This window comes from Fringilla coelebs, assembly GCF_963513975.1.
Source record: "Fringilla coelebs genome assembly, chromosome: 17".
In the NCBI taxonomy this organism is placed as follows: Eukaryota; Metazoa; Chordata; class Aves; order Passeriformes; family Fringillidae; genus Fringilla; species Fringilla coelebs.
The window spans coordinates 11,664,086-11,685,611 of record NC_140043.1 but is presented as its reverse complement, the minus strand read 5'-3'; the positions used below and the strand labels follow the sequence as shown (position 1 = coordinate 11,685,611).

The 21,526-nt window shown below is 47.3% G+C and overlaps 1 protein-coding gene across 1 annotated transcript; it reads right to left on the bottom strand.

Moving 5' to 3' along the window:
• Window positions 1-1,591: 1,591 nt before the first annotated feature.
• SVOP (SV2 related protein) lies at window positions 1,592-21,220 on the bottom strand. Its single transcript, XM_084217425.1, has 17 exons — window positions 20,374-21,220; window positions 18,134-18,294; window positions 16,785-16,870; window positions 15,750-15,848; window positions 14,400-14,471; window positions 13,920-14,044; window positions 12,088-12,151; window positions 11,422-11,547; window positions 10,297-10,425; window positions 9,887-9,960; window positions 9,524-9,600; window positions 8,249-8,356; window positions 6,871-6,982; window positions 6,543-6,624; window positions 6,222-6,311; window positions 4,999-5,765; window positions 1,592-2,989 (listed from the first exon to the last, which is right to left on the bottom strand). Exons 1-16 carry the CDS (start codon window positions 20,406-20,408, stop codon window positions 5,577-5,579), a joined length of 1,629 nt encoding a protein of 542 aa, XP_084073551.1. The 5' UTR covers window positions 20,409-21,220; the 3' UTR covers window positions 1,592-2,989; window positions 4,999-5,576.
• Between the last annotated feature and the right edge of the window lie 306 nt (window positions 21,221-21,526).

The window sequence follows — 21,526 nt, the reverse complement described above, 5'->3', positions numbered from 1 at the left end:
CCGTGGTGCAGCTCCTCTCTCCTGCTGACTCTGTGTGCCAGGAATAGCTCAGCAGCGTGGGCATCTCCCTGCTGGGCTTAGCAAACACAGCTGGGCAGGGGAAACTGGGAGCCACTGCCATGCCCAGACTGCCCAAAGAATTTCCAGCTTCCCTGGAAATGTTGCAGTCACCAGGTAAAGTCAGGAAAAGGAAAACAAAGGCTGGAGAAAATTCCCTGCTGATTAATGCTGAACTCAAGGGTCTGTGATCCCACCTCAGGAAAAGCCACTCAGGGGAACTGGAGCCCCTTGGTTTCACTTATTCCAAATATGAGACATTCAGGAGCTCATTCTCTGCTGTAAATCCAGCCCCACTTTGGTGATTTTGGGAAAATTCCACTGGACAAAGAGGGGTGCAGAAAATCATTGTACACCTAACAAGAAGCAGCTGATTCTTTGATCTCAGAGCCTGCAGGAACCCTGTGATCTCACGTGGCCTCTGGGCAAACAGGAATGAGCTGATCTGTGATTTTATTTGCAGGTTAACTCTGTTTTCTGAAGGCCTCAGTTTAATCTGTGTGACCAATAAAGGGAATGTTCAAATCTCTTGAGCATGGTGGTTCTTCCTCTTAGTGATGGCACGGGAAGGGCCTCAAATGCTGATTCCACAGAAATGTCCCAGGAGATCATCATTCCACGTCTCCACACACATTCTTCCTAAACATTTCATCCTGGAGGAGCAGGAGCCATCACTCCAGATTCCAAGCAGACCAGGAAACCTGGAATATCACCCTGTGAAGATCTGTGCTTGCTGACAGTCCCCAGGGCATTAAGACCTCACAGAATTGTGGATTTGGATGGGAAGGGACCTTGAAGATCATCCAGTCCAGGGCAGGGACACCTCCCACTACCCCAGGTTTCTCCAAGCCTCCTCCAACCTGGCCTTGGACACTTCCAGGGATGGGGCAGCCACAGCTTCCCTGGGCAAATCCCCACTGAGAGACTGAAATTCATTTTGAGGCCAGGGGAGGTCAGGGAGTCAGGGAATGGGGTCTGGACAATTCCTGCATGTCCTCTGACACACACAAAGCACCACCTCCCATGCCCAGTGTCAGAACATTTTAGAAACTCCCAGTTCTCCACAAGGATCTCCTGTGACCCAGAACAAAGCTGGAAGCACATCAAGTATCAGGGAAGTCAGCAAACAGCAGCTCTGGCATTTGGGAAAACTCCTGCCAGAGCTCAAAGAGTGTTTGGACACCAGGGATGCACAGGGTGGGATTGTTGGGGAGCCTGTGCAGGGCCAGGAGTTGAACTGGATGATGATCCCTGTGGTCCCTTCCAGCTCAGCACATTCCATGATCCTGAGGATGCCAAAAAATAACCACAGATGAAAGAATATTCCCCCTTCAGCCACACAAACCTCTCTAGTTCCCAAGTAATTCCATTTCCAGGAAGGAAGCTCTGCACCCCAGGCAGAAGGAAGATGGAAGCACTCTGGGATGAGAACAGCCTGCATTAGCATGAGAAGGATTTGCAGCTCCTTAGCCATTTTGACTCATCCTTCAACCACCTCCTGCCTGTCCAAACTGAATTAAATATGAAAATCAATTAAAGATTTAAGAGAATTTTAAAAATTATAGAATCCCAGAATGGTTTGGGTGGGAAGGGATCTTGAAGCTCATCCAGTCCCACCCCTGCCATGGGCAGGGAAAACTTCCCCTATCCCAGGTTGCTCCAACCTTGCCTGGAACACTTCCAGGGATGCAGCATCCACAGTGTTTTGCTGTAGTGAGGTTACTTAAAATGGGAATCCTGTGACTTTTCTTTACATCTAAATACACAAAACAGACAGAAAATGAGACCTGCAGAGTGTTGAGCACTGTAGCTCAAACCTCTGAACACCAAGACACCAAAAAAAAAAAAAAAAAACCCCACCAAAAAAAAAACCCCAAAAAAACAAAGTTATGACTCCTCCTAAACATCCCCCAGAAGAGCCAAAAACTTATTTCCTGAAAAAACTATTTATTTGTTTGACATAAAATATCTAGTGTGGACTTCAACTCTCCAATGCCATGTCAGGAACAGGAACCAGAGGAGTATTTTACAACAAGCTTGAGATACACCAAGTTTTTCAACATTAAAATGTAAATCCAGCTTAGAAACTGTACATTCAGACATGGAGACATTCATTGCTCTTTCAGCAAATATTTGGGAATAGCAAATTATCCCATCCAAGGACATTTGGGGAACTACATTCCCACACCAGCTTGGCAAAACCAAATCCCACAATTCTGTTTAAATTCCAAAGGATCTCACTTTCCTGTTTGAAACAAAGCAGTTGCAGTAATTCCTTTACCAGTGAGAAATACCCAGTGTGGAAAAGGATTCTTTGGAAATTTATTTTGTACCTAAATGGTGCTGGCCTACTGATAAAATCTATAGTGGTGATTTAGAACTGGTGTGTGTCAACCCCAGTGTTCTCAGTGAACAAGCTAAAATGGCCTTCTCTTATTAATTATATGCAAATTCCTGCAAATCCTCAATTCCAGCTCTGTTTCTGCAGTGCTCAATGGGCTCCTGCTGAATTCAGCCAGGTGGGATCAGCTGTGGTGGGCTCCTACCTCTCCCTTTCATTAAGCTGACCCAAAGCCCATGGATATCCACAGATTTTCCTAGATTTCAGTGAGCTTTGGATCAAGCTTTAACAAAATCAAAGATCCAGCAACACCAATCTTGGTATACCTATCATTAAACAGATTTTTTTTTTTTTAGTGCAGAATTCATAAAAAGTGAAAAGCAAAAATGCCTTCCATTTTTTGGTTAACACTGTAAATGTCACAGGTTAAAACTGATCTATTCCACATCATGGAAAATGTTGCATTCCCTATAAATCTTTACCTGGGAAGTGGCTTATCTGTAGGATCCAGGTGTGCATGAACAGAGAAACTTCACCTAAAACTCTCTAAAGGCCGTTGGATGCAATTCTTTACAACTGCTGAATATTCACCTAAAAGAAATGGAGTGAGATGTGAACATTACCCCAGGAAAGCAGAATTTTAACTCAAGGCAATGAGTAACAAACTGGGCCATGGCCTGTCCTGCACTTTGGATTCTCTATCACCTCTACCCAGGCTCAATTCCAGAGTTTTGGGATGCAAACACAGCTCATGGCAAGCCCAAGGAAGGAAGCATGGAAACACCTGGGGGACTGGAATGGCCTCGAGGGCCTCCAGCAGCAGGATGAGGATGAGGATGGAATGTCAGAGCTGTCACTGAGAGGTGAACAGCCTGATGGTGCACAGGCAAACCCAGCTCCAGCAGATCCCAGCTCTGTGGCCACACATGTGGGGTAATATCTGGTTAAACCCATCCAGGATCTGCTTCCTCACTGCTGTGTCCCATATCCAGCACATCAGCAGCCACTCCAAGTGAAAGCAGAGAGGTTCCCCGTCCCTGGAAGTGTTCAAGGGCAGGTGAGGATGGGGATTGGAGCAGCCTGGTCTAGTGGAAAGTGTCCCTGCCTGGATGAGCTTAAAGGTCCCTCCCAAGCCAAATCACTTGGGAATTCTGGTATTCCATGGAACAAGTCCCTCTGGCTCTGCTCCAGGCTGCCCTAGGCACACAGGGAGAAGGACTCAACTGCAGCCTGGTAGAAGGAGATGAACAAATGAGCTGTGGTTGGTGTCAGTGCCATGAGAGCCCTGTCTGTTTACTGGGATCAACTGGAGCTTGATTTTGGTGGAGCATGAGGATACAGGGACAGGGGACACAAAGGGAACCAACCCAGCTGGAAGGGACAGAGGGTTCTGTGCCACCACCCACAGCTGAGCCCAGGGATCCCAGGGATCCCCTGGGAGCTGAATTTGTTTTCATCTGGCTGGGAAAAGCCAAGTTTGCCTGTTTCCACCAACCATTCCTGGAATCCTTCACTGAGTCACCATCCTCCAGTGGGACTGGATGGACACTTGGTGCCTTGGCAAACTCTGCTCTCAGCAGAACATCCCCCCTCACACAATTTCAACCTCTTTGGCCTTCTCCATCAGCCTGAGTTTCCTGGCTTTTTTTAAGGAATTTTCCACTTCTATTTTCCCCTCAGTCTCCAAACAAGCAGCCTGGCATGTGGTGGAGCATTGCAGTGACCTCAGAGCTGCGACCCTCAGTGACAGGTGTGCCCCACAGTGCTCACTTGTACTGCATCAAACATGGACTTGGAGACCTATTCCTGACCCCAGGAATGGGACCTGCTTCCCAGGATACTTAAAATGTTCAAGTGTAAAAATGTGTTGCACATTTACCTGTGTTCAGGTGAGTCACTTGCTCAGACAGACCACAAACCCCCACTGCTCCCACAGCCTCACCAAGTCCATCTCACCCACATTTGGTTGTGTGTCCCAAGGTCTGGAATCCTGAACATCCACTGAGGTACATCTCAGATCTCTACACATTCCCACAGACTCTGCCACCTGACTTGTGCCCAGGGACAGGTCTGTGACAAACCAGATGAGCCTGTCCTCACCTGAGCTCTGTTACATTCCCTGACAAGAGCAGGATCATCCCTTCAGGAGCCACACCTGAAGGAGGGATGTTCCTCATCCAAGGGCACTGCAAATGGGCTCTTCCCATGGTTTTGCTCATTTATTCCAGCTACATTCCTTTGTCACCAGTCCAGGTACAATCAGCAGGAAAGGTCCTGCCCAGCTGTCAGGGAGTGATCCCAACAGCAGCTCCTGACTCCAGCTGGGGCTACCCCACCATGAGGATGTGCCCAGGTAATGGAGCAGGGACACACCTGGATCCCCAGAGAGAACCCCAGGAGTGAGAACCTCCTCACTCCAAGCAACAGACAGAGAGCTCAAGGTCCCTGGCAATGCCAGAGAAGTCCAATTCTGCTCCAAAACGTATTGGACTCGATGAGCTTGGAGGTCTTTTCCAACCTTAATGATTCTGTGATTTACATTTCTGCTACAAGGTCCCAGCTCTGCAGCAAACACCACCCTCCCTGCTCCAGCTACCCACCTGGGATGGGAGAAACAGTCAGGAATCAGATTCCAAGCAATCCACTCTCCAGAAACAAAATCCAACTGGAGAGCTTGGGTTGGTTTGACAGAATCACATTTTGGTGATGGTTTTGATGGCTAAAAGTGCAAGGCAGGCATTTAATCCATAGTGGTAGGGATGGAATCCACCCTGTGCCAGGCCAGGGCCACACTAAAGATGAACCTCTTGGTTTTAGGCATCAAGAGCTCAGTTTTTTAATGACAGCTTATGCTGGGCTGCAGTCACTTGGCATTTGCTTGGCACAGGACATTTTAAGCTGAAAAGCTGACCATGCAAGCACGACAGACTGAAGAGAAACCCATCCTGCTAAACTTCCAAGGATATCTGGATCAAAGGCCTCTCCATCCAAAAAAGTTTTTATGAGTGTGAGCAAAGAGCAGCAGAAACACAATTTGCTGAGGTTCAACCCCAAACTCCTGCAGTTTGACACGTGAGGGTGGCAGTGATGGTGGTCAGCTTTCCGTGCTTCAGGCTTGGAAGTTTTGTGAGACATCTTGCTCCTATCCTTCATTCTTCCAGCAGGTTTCCATGTCCCATCACTCCTGTGATTCCCCTGGGGAATGAGATCCTCTGCCCACCATCTCCTGGCCCCATTCCTTGTGGCTGGACTCCTGCAGGCCACGGCCCTTGGTCTCGATGGGCAGGAAGCAGGAGGCCAGGGCAGCCAGCAGGCAGCAGCCACTGTAAACCAGCAGAGTCAGATAGACTGAAGATTCCAACATCACCTGCAGGAGAAAGGCAAGGAATGCAAAACAGCACCTCAGCAGGGAAATACACTGGTGGAGCAACAGAAGACACTGGTACAGCAACAGAAATTTTAATTCTAGTATTGGCAATAAAGTTTAAATTGAAGTTTCTGGAAAGGAGGGAGATTTTATAGATCGTGCCAGGACAAGGGACAGTGGTTTTAAACTCTCAGAGAGCAGGATTAGATTGGATTTTAGGAAGGAATTCTTCCCTGTGAAGGTGGGAGGTCCTGGCACAGGCTGCCCAGAGAAGCTGTGGCTGCTCCATCCCTGGAAATGTCCAAGGACAGAGCTTGGAGCAACCTGGGATAGTGGAAGAAAAACATTTTCTACATCACCTTCATAGAATCATGGAATTGCTAAAGCTGGAAAAGACCTCCAGGATCATCAATCCAAGCTTCCTGTGTGTGCACTCTCAGAGGAGAAGGGATTTACCTGTGCAATGAATGGGGTTATGAGGGCTCCCACTCTGGCCATTCCACTGCACGTTCCCAGGCCCAAAGCACGTGTGGCTGTGGGATAAACCTGTGGAAAACAAATCATCCCATCAATCCCAGTGAGAAGTTTTCCTCCTTCCACTCCTAAATCAATGGGAATTAATAAATGGTGCCACAGGCCATTCTGTCAGACAATGACAATGGGATCTACAGCTCCAGTCTGGGGTGAGAGGTCCATTTGGAACAGGTCATCAAAATGACTTTCCCACCCTGTTCTCACTCCCCTTGAATATTCCCATCACCACAACAACCCCCTTACCTCAGGAGTGTAAACATAGGCAGCCTGAAATCCTCCTGAAATAAAAGCTCTTGCAATGAAGAGCAGCACAGTAAGAACATTTCTGTGAGGAGAAAGAGGAGAGCAGAGTTTGGGAATGTTAAGTACAATCTGCTGGGTTCACTTGGACTTCACTTTTACTTCCCTCCCAAACTCTGGTGAGAAAACCCAACCCCAGCCTTAAATCCTTCTCCAGCTGAGCCACGACCATCCCACAGCTTTTCCAACGACCACTCCCAGTTCTCCCACCACAACCAAGAGAGGACACAGAGAAATCCTTTACTCCACTTGTTCCCTGTGCTGGACTCACCTTCCAACACAGAGAAACAGCAGGAGGCTGCAGAAGGAGAAGACAAGGAAGGACAGGGCCATGGTTTTCTTGCGGCCGATGCGGTCGATGATCCACAGGGTCACCAACACACCTGTGGGAAGAGACCAGGAGACTCTTGGGAATCAAGCAAAGAGGGGTTGCAGCAGATTTAACACAGCCTGGGTGGTTTAAGTGGAAATTTTGGCCTCTCTTTCCAAGCCTTTGCTGGCCCCAGGCAGGGCTGTGGGATGGATTGCTGCTGGTGCCATGTGAAACAGGAATTCTGTGTCCTAGCTGCTGAGCCCTGCTCCATGCTCCACAAATCCATAAATCCACACTCCCACCCAGGGATTACTGATGGGAATGCCTAAAACACCTGCTCATGGCTTACTGGAAGAACTTCTGCTCAACTTCTGGCCATTGTTCCCTGCTGGATTTAAGGGCTCTTTAGAATGTGGTGTTTTCTTTCTGTTCTGCTATTTAGATGTTCCACCAAATTATTTCTCCCCTGATTTTTAACAGGAAATAGATCAAGCTCAGTAAATCTCCCTATTAAGTCTTCCCTCCAATGCAATTTTCCCAGATCCTTTTGAAAGCTGATGCACAGCAGGAGTGGGGATTATTCCAGCATCAGTGTCACATCCAGAGGCACCCTGTCAATATTTCTCACTCCCACTTCAGTCTGTGTGAGGATCAAACCAGACCTTGCAGCCACAGCACCACTCCAGGCACCCACTCTTTTTTCCTGGCTATCTTTCCCAAAATTCCTGTTTGGCAGCACACTCCTCTTAGCAATGACTGTGCATATTTCTCAGTCATATTTGCAAATTATCATTCATTAAATGACTTCTCCTTGAACTGAAGGATGAAATGATGATCCAGGAGAGTGAAAATACCCTGAACTCTGTCTCTGGTGTTGTTTCAATCAGATGAACACTGGGAGATCCCCTCCATCTGAAGGATCAATGGCTGTTTCACACTATTTTGTTTGTCCTGTGCCAGACTGTCCATTGAAATTTGCTGGAATTGCCTGAAATTTGCTGGAATTGCCAGGGATTTAGGGAGCAAGTCCTCCATGGATCCACTGTCCCCATTATCCTTTGAAAACACTTCTGCAAAGTCACTTATGGATAGAAATTCCAGTGTTTCTGCCCCTTTGATTGAGGTTTTCCTCCTCCTGAAGTGCTGCTGGGTTGCAGCACACAGAGGGGCCATTCCAGAGCAATGACTGATCCCAGGGCAGGGAGAATCCACAGCTACAGCAAGGAGCTCTGAGAAGCATCAGACCAGACATCCCAGTGCCACTGCTGCTGCCAGAGATCACTGCCACACCCTGAGCCATTCCAAGGAAAAACTGGAGCTTCCCATTGCTCCTTACCAGGGAATTCTGACAGGGTTGTCCAGAGCAGGTCAGTGTAATCTTCCTCTGTCAGGTACTCACAGGTCAGGCTGCACTTGGCTTTTACTTCCTGCCTTCTGCTGGATACTGCAGGGAAAAAAGCATAAATATTCAATATATTTTAAACAAACTCTTCCCTATTTACCCTTCCTGCTGGGTCTCTCATTTTTACTGCTGAAATTTAGGAAGGGATGGACTGGAAGGACTGGTATGGATTCACTGCACCCACCATCCTTTAAAATACTTCTGGAAAGTTGTTTAGGGATAGAAATTCAAGTGATTCTGCCCCTTGGATTTAATTGTTATTCCTCTTCTGAATGCCTGCAGTGCTGCTGGGATGGAATTCAGAGTCAGAGGGGCATTGAAGAGCAATGCTTGGTGATTTTGCCTGAAAACACTGAACATTTATAATATTTTCTGTGACAGGATGTCTCAGCTCAGTGAAAATTCCACCTCCTTATCAGCTGTACAGCCAGAATTATTTTCCAGTCCAGGGCTCAGGACAGAATTAACTCAAATAATTCAGTTTCTCCCAACACAAATTGGAATCCCAACACTTCCCACACCCTGAGAATACTGAAAAACCCCATGTCCTTATAAAAACAAGGGGTTTTAAGGGCTACATCCTTCTCTGGGGAGGCAAACCTGAGTCAGAGCTCTCAGAGCTCATCACTGCTGCTCAGCCCTGAAGGCTGGGGCTGCTCCAACACTCCCCATCCACCTTTTATCATTTCCCAAGTTCCAGGCAGTTTTCCCTAATTACAAATGTTCTGAATGCAATCATTCCTCCCCTGGGGAATCAAACTGTTCAAGCCTCTTCTTAACTCAGTCAAAGCACCTTCTTTTTCCCCAAAAAAATTCCGCCACACAAAGAATGTTGATTTCCCACCATTATCTTTTTTCTCAGCAGGTTTATCCCATCTTGAGAACCCAGGAGCTCCCAGCAGCAGTTTCTCTCTCTCAGAACTAATTAGACCTGTCAAATCTGCAAACTTGTATTTATTCAATCACTTTTTTAAATCAAGAGGAACAGATAACAGGTCTGCCTTGAAGGTTGTCTTCCTGTTTGACATTTTGGGCTCAAAACCACTTCAGGACTTCTCTGCAATGGGCAGAGATGATGAAAAATCTAAAGTAAACTTAAAACTCAGCCATGTTCATTTTCCAAACCACCAGCAGAAGGTGATCTAATAAAAGATATTCCAGCAGTTTTAAGAGGACATATTTAAAAAGAAAAGATGGAGCAATACTCACTGCTGCAAACATCTCCTGCTTGGAAGAGCTCTGTAGTTAATAAAACTAACCCATAATATGAAAAAGCATTGGAAAACCTGCAAGGAAGCAAATGAGAGAGGAAGTTTCAGCTGGTCCAACTTAAAAGAAACACCACCAATCAAAAGTTCTACCTCAAAATTATTTCAGCATTCAGAACATTAAAGGGTAATTTGATTTGGAACACTTGTGTGGTTTAATAAATTACAAATCAATACAGGTTGGGGGTTTTTTTTGTTTGGTTGGTTTTTTTTCTGAGGAGGAAGTTGCTGTATTTGAGTAAAATCCCTTCAGTAAAACCCCTTTAGAGTTGTGCTGGCACTGAACCTTTAGGTTTTTTCTTACCAAATAAACCAGAGCAACAACGTGGTCCAGCGGAAATGGGGGGTGAAAAGATCCCTCATTTTGCCTCGGTCCTCCTGTTGGGAACAAGCAGAAGTTGGGTGATGAGGGACAGCTGAAGTGTCAAATTTCATCCTGTCTCATGCATTCAGATCCAGGAATTCTGACCTGAGCTCTTCAACAACCTCAATGTTTGGTTTTCTCAAATAACAGTGAGGTTAAATAACATCAAATGCCCTTATTAAAGCTGCTTTTCGCTTCCAAATGAGAAGTTAACTCTTCCTCAGTGGAAAAGAGCACTAAATGATCAAACCTCACTTTCTTCTGCCTAGCTGAGACATTAAAACTGAACAGCACATTGATGATTTGCTCACAAACCCCCTCAGTTTCACTGTTCTGTGACCTGTACATACCTGCCTGGAAACCACCAGTTTTCCCAAGGGCATTGGAGCTCCATTTTCTGTGGCAATCCTCTTCAAAGTGGCCAGAGCCTTCTCCTGGTTCCCAGATAACACATCATACCTGGCACTTTCTGGCAGCCACTGAGGGAGCAGAGCAGGTCACACATACAGGAGGATGTCACAACCAGAAATAAACTCTGGGATTTTCCTTGGGGGAATCTCAGTGACTCCAGCAGATTCTCACATAACAAAGGATTACAGAACTAAGCTGGAAGAATTCCAAGGATCATCTCATCAGACTTTAAAAACTGTAACCCCCCACTCTTTACATCACTCAGAATTCCTTCCCTTCCATTCCTTTGGGTTTATCCCTGAGAGCTGTTGGGGATTTTTGCAGGTTTTTTACATTATCCCCTCTGTGCAGGAATGGCAAAGCATCCAGGGCAGATCACAAGATGTTCCTGGCATTCCAAAATTTATGGAATTTTTGGAATAAAATGGAATAAAATTTATGGGTTTAGGCTCCTTTTAATTTAGAACAAGCTTGTGATCACCTGGATAACTGCAAGTATTCCTGAAAAACTAAGGAATAAAAAAGGCTGCTAAACCACCTGACAAGGACATTTATCTATGAGGAGACTGAGTGATTGGCAAAGATATCACCCAATAAATAATAAAATAAATCACTGAATATCAGGGTTAACTTATTTTGGAATCTGACCTGCACTCTGCAGATCCTATCCCTGATTTGGGAGGATTCTTAAGTGGAAAATGATCCCAGAAGTGACAAAATCTAAAGAGGATTTAGGGAAATAGCAACAATTTTTGATAAAATGTTGATTTCACTGAGCTTAGTTGGAACAAAGTAATTAAACTGGAGAGGGTTCCAGGTCTGATTTCACCAACTTCCAGCCCTGCATTGTCCTCAGCAATTACAGTCACATCAACACAACTCTCCCTGGAACGTTTTCCCCAGCACCCTGTTGACACTGCATTTTTTGGTCATTATTTCAGTCATTTCACAGAAGACACCACCAGAGAGCTGAAAACTGCCCTGATTTCCTTCAGCTGGGTCACAGAATGGGGTAGAGGAATGGGAATTGCAGGAATTCACATGAATCCATGAGGAATACCTACAAAACACAGGCCAGCAAAGAGCAGGAGTGGGAGGGCAGAGAGGATGAGGAGCCAGCGCCAGCCGAGCGTGGGCATCACCACCACTGCCAGGAGCACTTCAAACACAGTCCCAAGGGCCCAGAACACCTGGAAGAGGGAAAAACAACAGAAAAAAAATGAGGAATGCAGTGCTCCCAAGGCCTCTTCTTTGGAACATTCCAGGCTGTGCTCACCAGGGATGGCTGGAGAGAGAAATTCCAGGGGTGCGAATTCTGCCTTAAAATATTGCAAGGCCAAAATTCTGCCCTGAGTTACTGTGACAGGTTTGGATGAAGATGTGGAGCTGAATTTAGCACTGAATTTGTGGAGCTGTCAGCTCTCCAAATCCATCACTGAGATGCATTTCAACACAAAATCATGGACACCCAATGCCCCTCTTGTGCTCACTCTGCAGCCCTGGGTGCAAAATAATTTGGAAAAAAAGAAAATTCAAGAGTGAAGTGTGACAGGAAAAGTTCCTTCTGCTTTTGGAGCTGGGCTGGTAGCAGAGCTCAGGAGTGACTCAGCTCCACCAAGATGGACAGGCCAGGCCTGGCTGCAGCTCTGAGGGGATTTCCAGGCAGGAGGATGGAAGGGATGTGACCACCAGAGGATTTGTCCCTCGAGGATCAGAACGCTCCCACTCACCTCTATTAATAAAATGCATTTTGCTCTGGCTTTCATTGGAAGGAACTCAGCATATAAAGTTACCCTAAAAAAGGGAACAGAGAGGAAAATGTCAGCACAAAGAGGGAAATGCCACAAGTTCAAACATCCCTTTTACCTTTTAATAAAGCTGCCAAACTCAGAGCAGTGACTCAAAGCTCTCCCTCTCCCCAGCCAGGCTGTGACACTGGGTCACACCCCCCTTCCACCCCAGAACAAACCCTTCAACATTGCAAGAGAGGACACAGTTTGTTCTTTTTGTGTGGTTTTGTGACCCCATGGTCATCAGTTAAATGCAGATCTTGATGTTCATCTTTTCATAGCTCTGCTCTGAGCCAGAGCACCATTGGAAATACCATTTTATCTGTGTTTTCAGTGTGGTCCATCAGAATTCAACACAAACTCTTGCTGGATAAAGAATTTCTTCAGGGCTTTACAACTGGCTCAGAGAATTCCCATCCATCTCCTGTGCCAGGGTTCAGTTCTCCAAGAGGAGAATACTTTCATGTCACTGATATAAAATAATTTGCATTCTTTTATTGTGGGATTCAAAGAGCAACCACTGAGGCTTTGTTTCATGCCTGTGCCAAAGAGTGATGGCAAAGCTTCTCCAGGAGGAATTCTTGAGGAGGAATTCAGGCAGCAGCCAGTCCAGGCTCTGTCATCTCTTTCAAACTGGAAAGGTTTGGCTTTGCTCTGTTTGCATTCATTGACTCAGTCTGTTTGTGCTTCCTTTGAGATTTGGGACAAAATTCCTACTAACCTAAAGAGTGGATTGATCTCTGAGGAGCTGCCCAGTTTGTGGAAAGCAGGAAATTTCACACAATATTTAATTCAAGCAGAGATTTAGAGAACTCAAATCACATCTTAAAAGTGGAGCTCAGGTCCCTCTGCAGTGCAGAGAAAACAGGAGCTGGTGAATGACCCCAGCAAAAGAAGGACATGGAATTGTTGGAGCCAATCCAGAGGAGGAAATGACTCTCACTCCATGGAGATCCAGGCACTCACCTCCAAAATCACACAGCTTAAGGATATTAGAAAGGAGCTAATTTTCCTGCTTCATCCATGTTTTGTCAAATAAACCCCTGTTATAGTCAGAACAGGAAACAGACTCAGGGAGGATGGGATCCACTCTGAGATCTGTAACTGGCTCTGGTTTTTCTCTTATGAAGCCACAGAACCTCAGTGAGCCAAGTCCAGTGGCCCTGGCTGGGTTGCACCTGCAGCTCTGGGTTTTTATCTGGGAGTGGCCATGGAAAAGCCACTGGGAAGGAATCTGTGAGCCATCAATCCAAGCCAGGCTCTGCCTGCTCCAAAATAGCACCTCCAGAAGGCAAAAAAAAATCAATTATTGGGAAGGATAAAAGACTACAGACAGGGAAAATGGCTGTACCTTTCCCTTTACATCTATAATTAAAAGCCTAGAGCAGGGTTATTTATTGCAGGTGGAAAATTTATGGATCCCTCTCTTCAGTGAAAGGAACCACACAATGATAAGAGAAATATCCTGACACTTCTTCCTTCTGAGCCATCCCAGCACCTCCACAGCTCCAGGTCTGGGCTGTGTGGGTTTGAAATCCCAGCTCAGGGTGAGATGGAGAAGTTCAGGCTCTGACTGAACAATAATCTGGGCTTTTACAATCAGACTCAGGGCTCAGCTCTGCCTCTAAATCCTGCTGTTCAAGGCATGACCTGCCTTGCAACAAGACCAAGGTTTGGGGTGCCTGAACAGAAACAAGACTTCAGTCCTACAGGAGAATCTCATGAGAAAGAAAGAGAAAGGAGGAAGTTTGGAGTGGTGAATATTTACTTACGACTGAGGCACTCCTCCAATCCCAAAGCCCACCAGGCCCCTCAGCACCAGGATCCAGCTGTAAATGGGAGCAAATCCACTGAGGATCCCATAGTAGAGCGTCCACAGCACGCTGATCTTCAGGCCCTGTGTTCAGCAAGAGTTAAAAATCACTGTAAAGTGTAAATGAAAGTGTAAAACAGAGCTCCAGATGCCTCCTATTTCATAGGAGCTCAGTTCTGGATGTGCTCAGTGCTGCTTTGTACACGTGGACATTTGGGAATGTGCAATCCTGGAAGGGTTTGGGTTGGAAGGGACCTTAAAGCTCATCCCATTCCAGGTGTAGGAACACCTGCCACTATCCCAATGTGCTCCAACCTGGCCTCAAACACTTCCAGGGATGAAGCAGCCACAGCTTCCCTGGGCACCCTGTGCCAGTTGCACTGAAATGTTCATGCTGCAGAAATATTGGGATGGATCCCAGCAGGAGCTGCAGACTTACTGTTTTCCTCCCATACTGGTCTGAAATGTTTCCCCAGAGCGTGGAGCTGGACATCATTCCCACAAACACCACCTGTGGAACAACAGGAAAAAAAACCTTTTCCCTTAACAAGTGAGAATTGCAGTGTGACAAACACAGAACACAAACTTCCAGTGAAACCAGAACATTTCAGCCCAAAACAGAGAGAGATGTGCAGGAGGTCAGAGAATGGTTTGGGTTGGAAAGGACCTTAAAGATCATCCAGTTCTCTCTGGGTTGGAGCAGGGAAGTAACAAGGTCCCTCCTCAAGTCAGCTTTGCATCAAAAAATCCATCAGTGACAACCCAGACAACCCCAGTCTGGCTTGGACTGGGAACACTGGTATTGTCCCATTGTCAGTCCAGCCCTGGAAGACACAGAGCTCTCCAGCTCCAAGGAAAATATTCCTGAATAAAAGCTGAGGAACTGTTGGTTGAGATCTGCAGGACACAGCTCTCCTCCAGCCTCCTACCACCATCCTCAGCAGCTCCCAGGTTTGAATGAAGATAAAATTACACCTTAAAAGTTTACAAAAGTGTGAAAGAAAATACCCCTGAAGCCTTTTCAGAGGTGACACTCTTGTGCTGAGCTGCATTCAGGGATGGGACATTCATGGGATTCAAGGACACCATTTCAATCTGCTGAGCATTTGAATAATTTTACACAATCAAACAAAGGGCATTAACAACTAAAGGAGAGAGAAATTCAGGGAAAAGAGTCCCTGCATTCAGCAGTGGCCTATGCTGAGAAAAGGGTTCCCAAATTTGTTTTCTTATCTCTAAAGGCACTGCAGGATTCCAACATCACAGCACCATCCTTGGAGGTGGTGCTGTAAGATCTCTGCTACCAAAGATCACTGGGTAATCCCAGAATTATTTAGGCTGGAAAAGATCTCTGATATCATTGAGTCCAACCTCAAAAATCAACTGTTTGTTCTCTCTCAGAGCTCTCAGCATGTCAGAGAGCTTAGAAGTGGGGAGAGATAAAGATTTGCAAGCAAGATAATAAAAATTAATTATTTTTTAAAAAATTAATCAAATTGTTTGAATTTTAGGATGAATCTGAGTGAATTCACCGGTTTTCTTGGAAATTACATGAAACTTTAAGCCTGAAACCTGCAAAATGCCCTCAGTTCTCACTGAATTTCATTACTTCAATCTTTAAAATCTCATATAAATCTTTTTTTAAAACCTCCTATAAACTTCCAAGCTAAAGGCAACCTGCAAAGGCCACAAGGAGATTTAATTTTAGGGATACAAAGCAAAATGTCTGGATAATAACAATGATGGCAAGACCTCAAGGAAGACAGGAGCTGTCAGGTATTTTTCCTACCGAGGTGAGCAATGCAACCTGCCAGCTGGGTAAGCGCCACTCACAGTGCAGCTGAGGAGCAAGGATACTTAAAATCATCATTTCCATGGCATCTGCCATCTGCATGGGGAAGAGAAAGCAAAAATCAACAAGTGTCTGCAAATCAGGTGGATTTAGGAGTCAATAATAGGCCTTGGTGACATTTCCGTGATGTTCCCACCTTGTGGTTTGAGAAAATGTTTAATATTTAACATTTAAACTCATTTCTGATTGTCAGCACTTTTAGGAACTCTGGCAGAGAGGATTCAAAGAGCTGAATCCAAAGGTTTTGAGGAGGTTTGGCTGGGCAGTGACACAGGTTCAGTTACTTCCATAGTGCAAATTCCAGCTTTCAGCCCCTTCACACATGGATTCAGTCAGGAGTGTTTAATACCTTGTAACTTATTCCCTTAAACATTCCTGGATTTGCACTGATCACCTGGAAACCAAATTCCACAGCTGGTTTAGGATCTAAATCATGACACATTCCAGCTTTTTACATGGATAAAAGCCAGTAAATACAGCTCCAGGTATCAGGATCCTGAAATACACCACAGAAGGTGGAACACAGAGCTTCAGAAAAGCAGAAAAATGGAAACCAAGCCTTTTTTGATGTTGATATCAAAGTTAAAAGTGGAAGTGCTGGGTTGCTCTTCCTCTGAAACTGAGATTACAGCAATCCTGACTGATACAGACAACTGAGGTGGCAGCTGATGGGAGGAATGTGGCAAAATGAGTGCAGGAGCAGCCTGGAACCTCTTTCATTTGAATCCAAACTGAAGTGGAGAATTGAAATGGTTTTCCAAAGCCTGATAACTTTCTAAAAACTTCTGAGACAAAGAAATCCATCATTACCCCTCACAACAGGGCTGAGTGCTGCTGGTGGTTTAGAATTCCCAGTGAAATTCCTGCTTTATTGTGCATTTATCTGCTTGGAGCCTCTCTGCCCCCATTATCTGAAATCCCTGAGATTCTCCAAGTGATGATCATGAATTGATCCTGATCCCAATTACTTGCCCATGCCAATCCAGTAATGACAGAGAGCTTCCACTGGAACTTCCCAAATCCAATGGCTTCCACTGCATCCTCCACCATGAAAGTATCTGCAAAGAAAACAATTCCAGTGGATTCCTTGCTGAGAAAAGCCAGCCCTTGAGAGAGAATTTTCTGGTTTAATTACTAATTAATTGGCTAATCTGTTGAGATCTCAAATCTATAACAGAGCTACTTAGTTGTAATTATACAATTCCTACTCAGGAAAATCTCTCTTCTTCCAAAGCCAAAATAATTTGAATGATTCCTTGAAAATTTTAATCACAGGGAGGTAAAATAGTGTGACACCCACAAATCCAGCCCACGTTCAGCCTCTTCCTCCTGGGAGTGACTCCTGCAGCCACTGGAGTGGAGCTTTCTGTGGGGAGAAACAGCTCTGCCCCAGCCCAGGGAATATTTCAGTGCAACCTCTCATTATTTAAATCTAGAATTTCTCCAAAACACACAAATTTTAAACCCAGCTTCTGTTCAAAATGCTGCTGGTTGTGTCCCACCCACTGCCATGACCTCTTTAGTTTGTCCCAGCTGAAGGTGCTGTGATGTCTCAAATTCCTTTGCTCAAATGCAAAATGAAATGACTGAGAAAAGCACATTTTGATATTTGAGTTGTTTAAATCAATTTCAGTCTCACAGTTCTAACACTTGCATCAGCTTGGGAAGGACATTCCTCTGGAAGAGCTTTGGCTCAGAGCTGTGAGATCCCCACAACAACACAAACCAGGAAGAAATCAAACAAAATCCAAGGGATAAAGCACAAAAACAAGATTAACACCAAATTTTCACACTGTGCTAAGACAAACTCAAAATTTCTCCTCCCTCCTAAAGCAGTGATGCCTCCAGGCAGGAAGCAGAGGCTGAGATGGACATTCCTGATGTCCTCTAGGAAAAGAGGAGCCAGGAACTCTGCAGATTCATCTCAGCCTTGAAGGAGAGCCAGGTGTATCTGCCCCAGAGGGAACTCAGAATTCTAATTCCAGTGTGGCAGCTGGATCCACAACTCCCTGACAGGAGTATCCAGCACTGGGGACACAAAAAGGAGCACAGAGAGCACCCCACAGGGAATGGGCTGATCAAACCACCACTTTCAGCTCTACCACAATTTCCTGGAGTTATTATTTATATCTGGGCATCCTTAACTTCTCCAAACCTCCTGTACCCAGCCTGACTGAGATGAAGAGATCCCACAAGGCTCTCCCAGCAGGAAAACGAGTCCTGCTCACCATGGGTGGGGTTGGCAAATTCCAAAACCCCTGTACCCAGCCTGACTGAGATGAAGAGATCCCACAAGGCAGGAAAACAAGAGCCCTTCTCACCATCCGTGGGGTTGGCGAATTCCTTGGGCACTGCAGCTCCATCCCCCAGCTCCACGGGCTCCAGCTCCGTCCTCACCCCCTCGATCTGCACCTCGTGCTCTCCCGAAATTCCATCCTCCTCCGACCTCGAGCTCTCCCCCGTGCGGCGGAACTTCACCACCCTGAAAGCACAAAAAAACCCGGGATGGATCCTTCCAGGAGGATTTTCCAGCTGGGGAGGTTTGAAACCCCTTTTGCATCAAGGTTTCTCCTCATTCCCTGTCTCCACTCTCCACTGGGAACGCTGGGATTTGGGTTTGGGTCTGGTTTGAGGTGTCCTGCCCTGGGATGGGATCTCACCCTTGGGTTTGGACACAGAGGTTGTTGTTGTGCTATCCACAAAGTTATAAAACCACTGAGGTCATAAAAATATGATGGAATGATGCATATTTAATGAGATCCATGTTTGGTGGGCCTGGGTTTAATTGGAATTAGGCATTGCTCTGTCATTGAATTTCAGGGGTTTTGTCCAGGCAGGAAGAGCCCAAATTCCATTTCCTGAGTTGTTTTTGTGATTAGAAACTCCAGAAATGCACCAGAAATTGAAATATTATTTAGGGAAATACAATTACTGAGCTCATTCCTTGGATGAGCTGAATGGATGGGGTTTTTTTTCCAGCAGGATGATGATTGTGTGACTCTGCTTTCATCTGAAACAGAATTATTTAATATCATGTCATTAATGAAATATCTGTATTTTAAGACCAAAATTTGCTAAATTGACACAGCTTTGATGTTTTGGTCAGAGGGATTTGCTCCCTACCCACAGAGAAGGGTCTTTTCCCATTTATAAATTCTTCTGTGGCCAAAGATCAGGGAACAGATCCTTAAAGTTCCTTCACTTTATCTGCAACACAGCAGGACTCTTCCCCCTTGGAAAGTGAAAATCCCTTGGATTTAACTGAAATAGTTTTGGAAATAAATTAAATTATCCCAGAATCACAGGGAGGGACCTGTGATCATCCCAGATTTGGAGGTGACGGATCCTGCAAAATCTGAGGATCACAAATCCAGGCAGGGATTGCCACATTCCTCAAAAGAGAAAATAAAAATACAGGTGCATAATTTAGGGATAGATGAAACAAATTGATACAAACTAGGGAAAAAACTCCACAGGGAGTTCCATACTTGGAAAATTTTTCACATCTGGGACATCTCAGGGAGCTGCTGCATTTATTTGCAAAATCTCACAGGACCAAAACAGCTGCACTGGAGGGTACTTTGGAATGTATTCCCAAAAAAATATAATAACCTCTGATAAAATAATAACCTCTGATAAAATTACCTCAGATTCTTTTCCCTGACAAGCTCAATCCTAACCAAGGACTGGAAAAGAGCTGGAGTTCCTGTCCAACTTAGCAGGAATGTTTTGGGACGGGGTGCTCTGTCATTGACACGAGCTCATGAATATTTAACACCAACTTGAAACATTCCTTCCCTGCCTGGCAGAGCCCATGATTTATAAATAGGAAATATGCTGCAAAACACCTGAGAACGGAGCATTAGGAAAAAGCGGGTTGGTTTTACAGGAAGCATTTGGAATTGAGGGGAAAGGAAGGAATTCCCGGGGTTAAAGGCACCAAAGATTTAATCACGTTTGGGGCTGGGTTTTTGCCTTTTTTTTTTTTTTAATTTTTTTTTTTTTCCCCACAGATCCAGCAACCACATCCCAAAAATCAGCATTTTCCTTGCGCAGATTTCCAGAAACGCTGCCAATCCCAACGGGGTTTTTGGGGTCCCCCCCACCCCACCTTGGCAGGGCAGGTTCTGCTCTGCGATTCCTCCCTGGCGAGGAGGAGGAGGAGGAGGATGGCGAGGAAGCACAACGTTATTTACAGCCAAACCCCCCTGCAGAGGCGATCCCAACGTCTCCTCTCCCAAAATCCCCACGATTTTATCCCAAGCCCTGCTGATTTTTTACCGCCATCAAAAAAAAATGGTGGTTAGAAACCACGCCGAGAAAAAAAAAAAAAAAAATAGAAAACAACCAACCAAACAAACAGAAAACGCAAAAACCCCAAACGAGATGAGTGAATTTATGTAACAAACATCTCCTGCATCCCTCGGGATGCTCCACCCGGGCAGCTCCGGCGGGAAAATGGCCTTGCCCGGCGGGCTGTGAGCGGCTCCCCGGCAGAACCGGCCGCTCCCCGGCGGGATCCCCGCGGCCGGAGGGGCAGGATCCCCCCGGAGCTACTCACGGCAGCTGCTTCAGCTGGAACAAATCCTCCTCCATGGCCGGGCGGCGGCTGCGCTCATCGCTCCCGCACGGCGGGCTCGGGATGCGGGCTGGAGCGCCGGGAAGGGCTGGAGAGGCTGGAGAGGCTGGACAGCTCCGCAGGAACCGCCGCGCCTGGGCTCGGCTTAGCTGGGCTCAGCCTGGCACGGCACGGCTCAGCGCGGCTCGGCTGCTTTGGCACAGCTCAGCTCAGCTCGGCATGGTTTGGCTCAGCCTGGCTCGGCTCGGCTTGGTTTGGCACGGCTCAGCTCAGCTCGGCTCGGTTTAATTCTGCGTGGCTTGGCTCGGTTTAGCTCAGCTGGGTTCGGCTGGGTTCACCCGGACTGGCCATGGCTGGGCCTGGCTTAGCTCAGCTCAGCGGGGTTTGGCACGGCCGGGCTCAGCTGGGCTCGGCTCAGCACAGCTCGGCCCGGCCCGCGGCGTTTGGCTGAGCTCGGTTTGGCTGAGCTCGGCTCAGCAGGGCCCGGCTCGGCCGCGGTTCCCCCATGGCCCCGAGCGGGGCGGGATGGGCCGTGCCGGGCAAAGCCCCGAGCCCGGGCGCTGCCAGCGCTGCCGAGGCCGCCCCGGGCCGTGTCCCCGGGGTCACATCCAGCGGCACCGGGAATCCCCGGGCACCGCACCCGGCCCTGCCCGGGCTGCACAACCTTTCCGGGAGGGTTTGCCCTCAATATCCTAACCGGAGCGCCACGGGAGCGGCGGGACTGCGGCGTCCCGCTGTTCTCCCGGAGCTCTGAGCCCCGGCCCCGGGACACCCCGGGCGGGCCGTGAGGGCCGGGCAGCGCGGGGATTCAGCCCGTCACACCGGGACCGGCCTGAGACCCGCGGGGCCCCCCAGCACAGCCGCTGTCACACCGGGAACCGGCCCGTTACCCCCGCTCCGGGCCGCCCACTCCGCTCCGGGCCCGCCCCCGGTGCCGCCCCCGGTACCGCCCGCCGCCATGGCCGGTCCCCGCCATCACCGGCCCCCCCCGCGCCACTTCCGGCACCGCCGCCCGGCCGGTCCGCGCGCTCCTGCCGTCCCCCGGCTCCTCCCGGCCGCGCGCCCGCGTTCCGGCGCGGCCATGCTGGCGGACGGGCCGGTGCGGCGGCTGCTGCGGGCGGGGGAGGGGGCCAGG

What these genes read in the sequence shown, in the direction of transcription:
- SVOP (XM_084217425.1), bottom strand. Translation starts at nt 20,408, where the DNA reads ATGGAGGAGGATTTGTTCCAGCTGAAGCAGCTGCC. An exon ending in TTGTTGCTCTGGTTTATTTG is followed by an intron (nt 9,601 to 9,886) that starts GTAAGAAAAAAC and finishes GCTTCCTTGCAG; the next exon opens with GTTTTCCAATGCTTTTTCAT. An exon ending in AGCAGGAGATGTTTGCAGCA is followed by an intron (nt 8,357 to 9,523) that starts GTGAGTATTGCT and finishes TTTTCCCTGCAG; the next exon opens with TATCCAGCAGAAGGCAGGAA.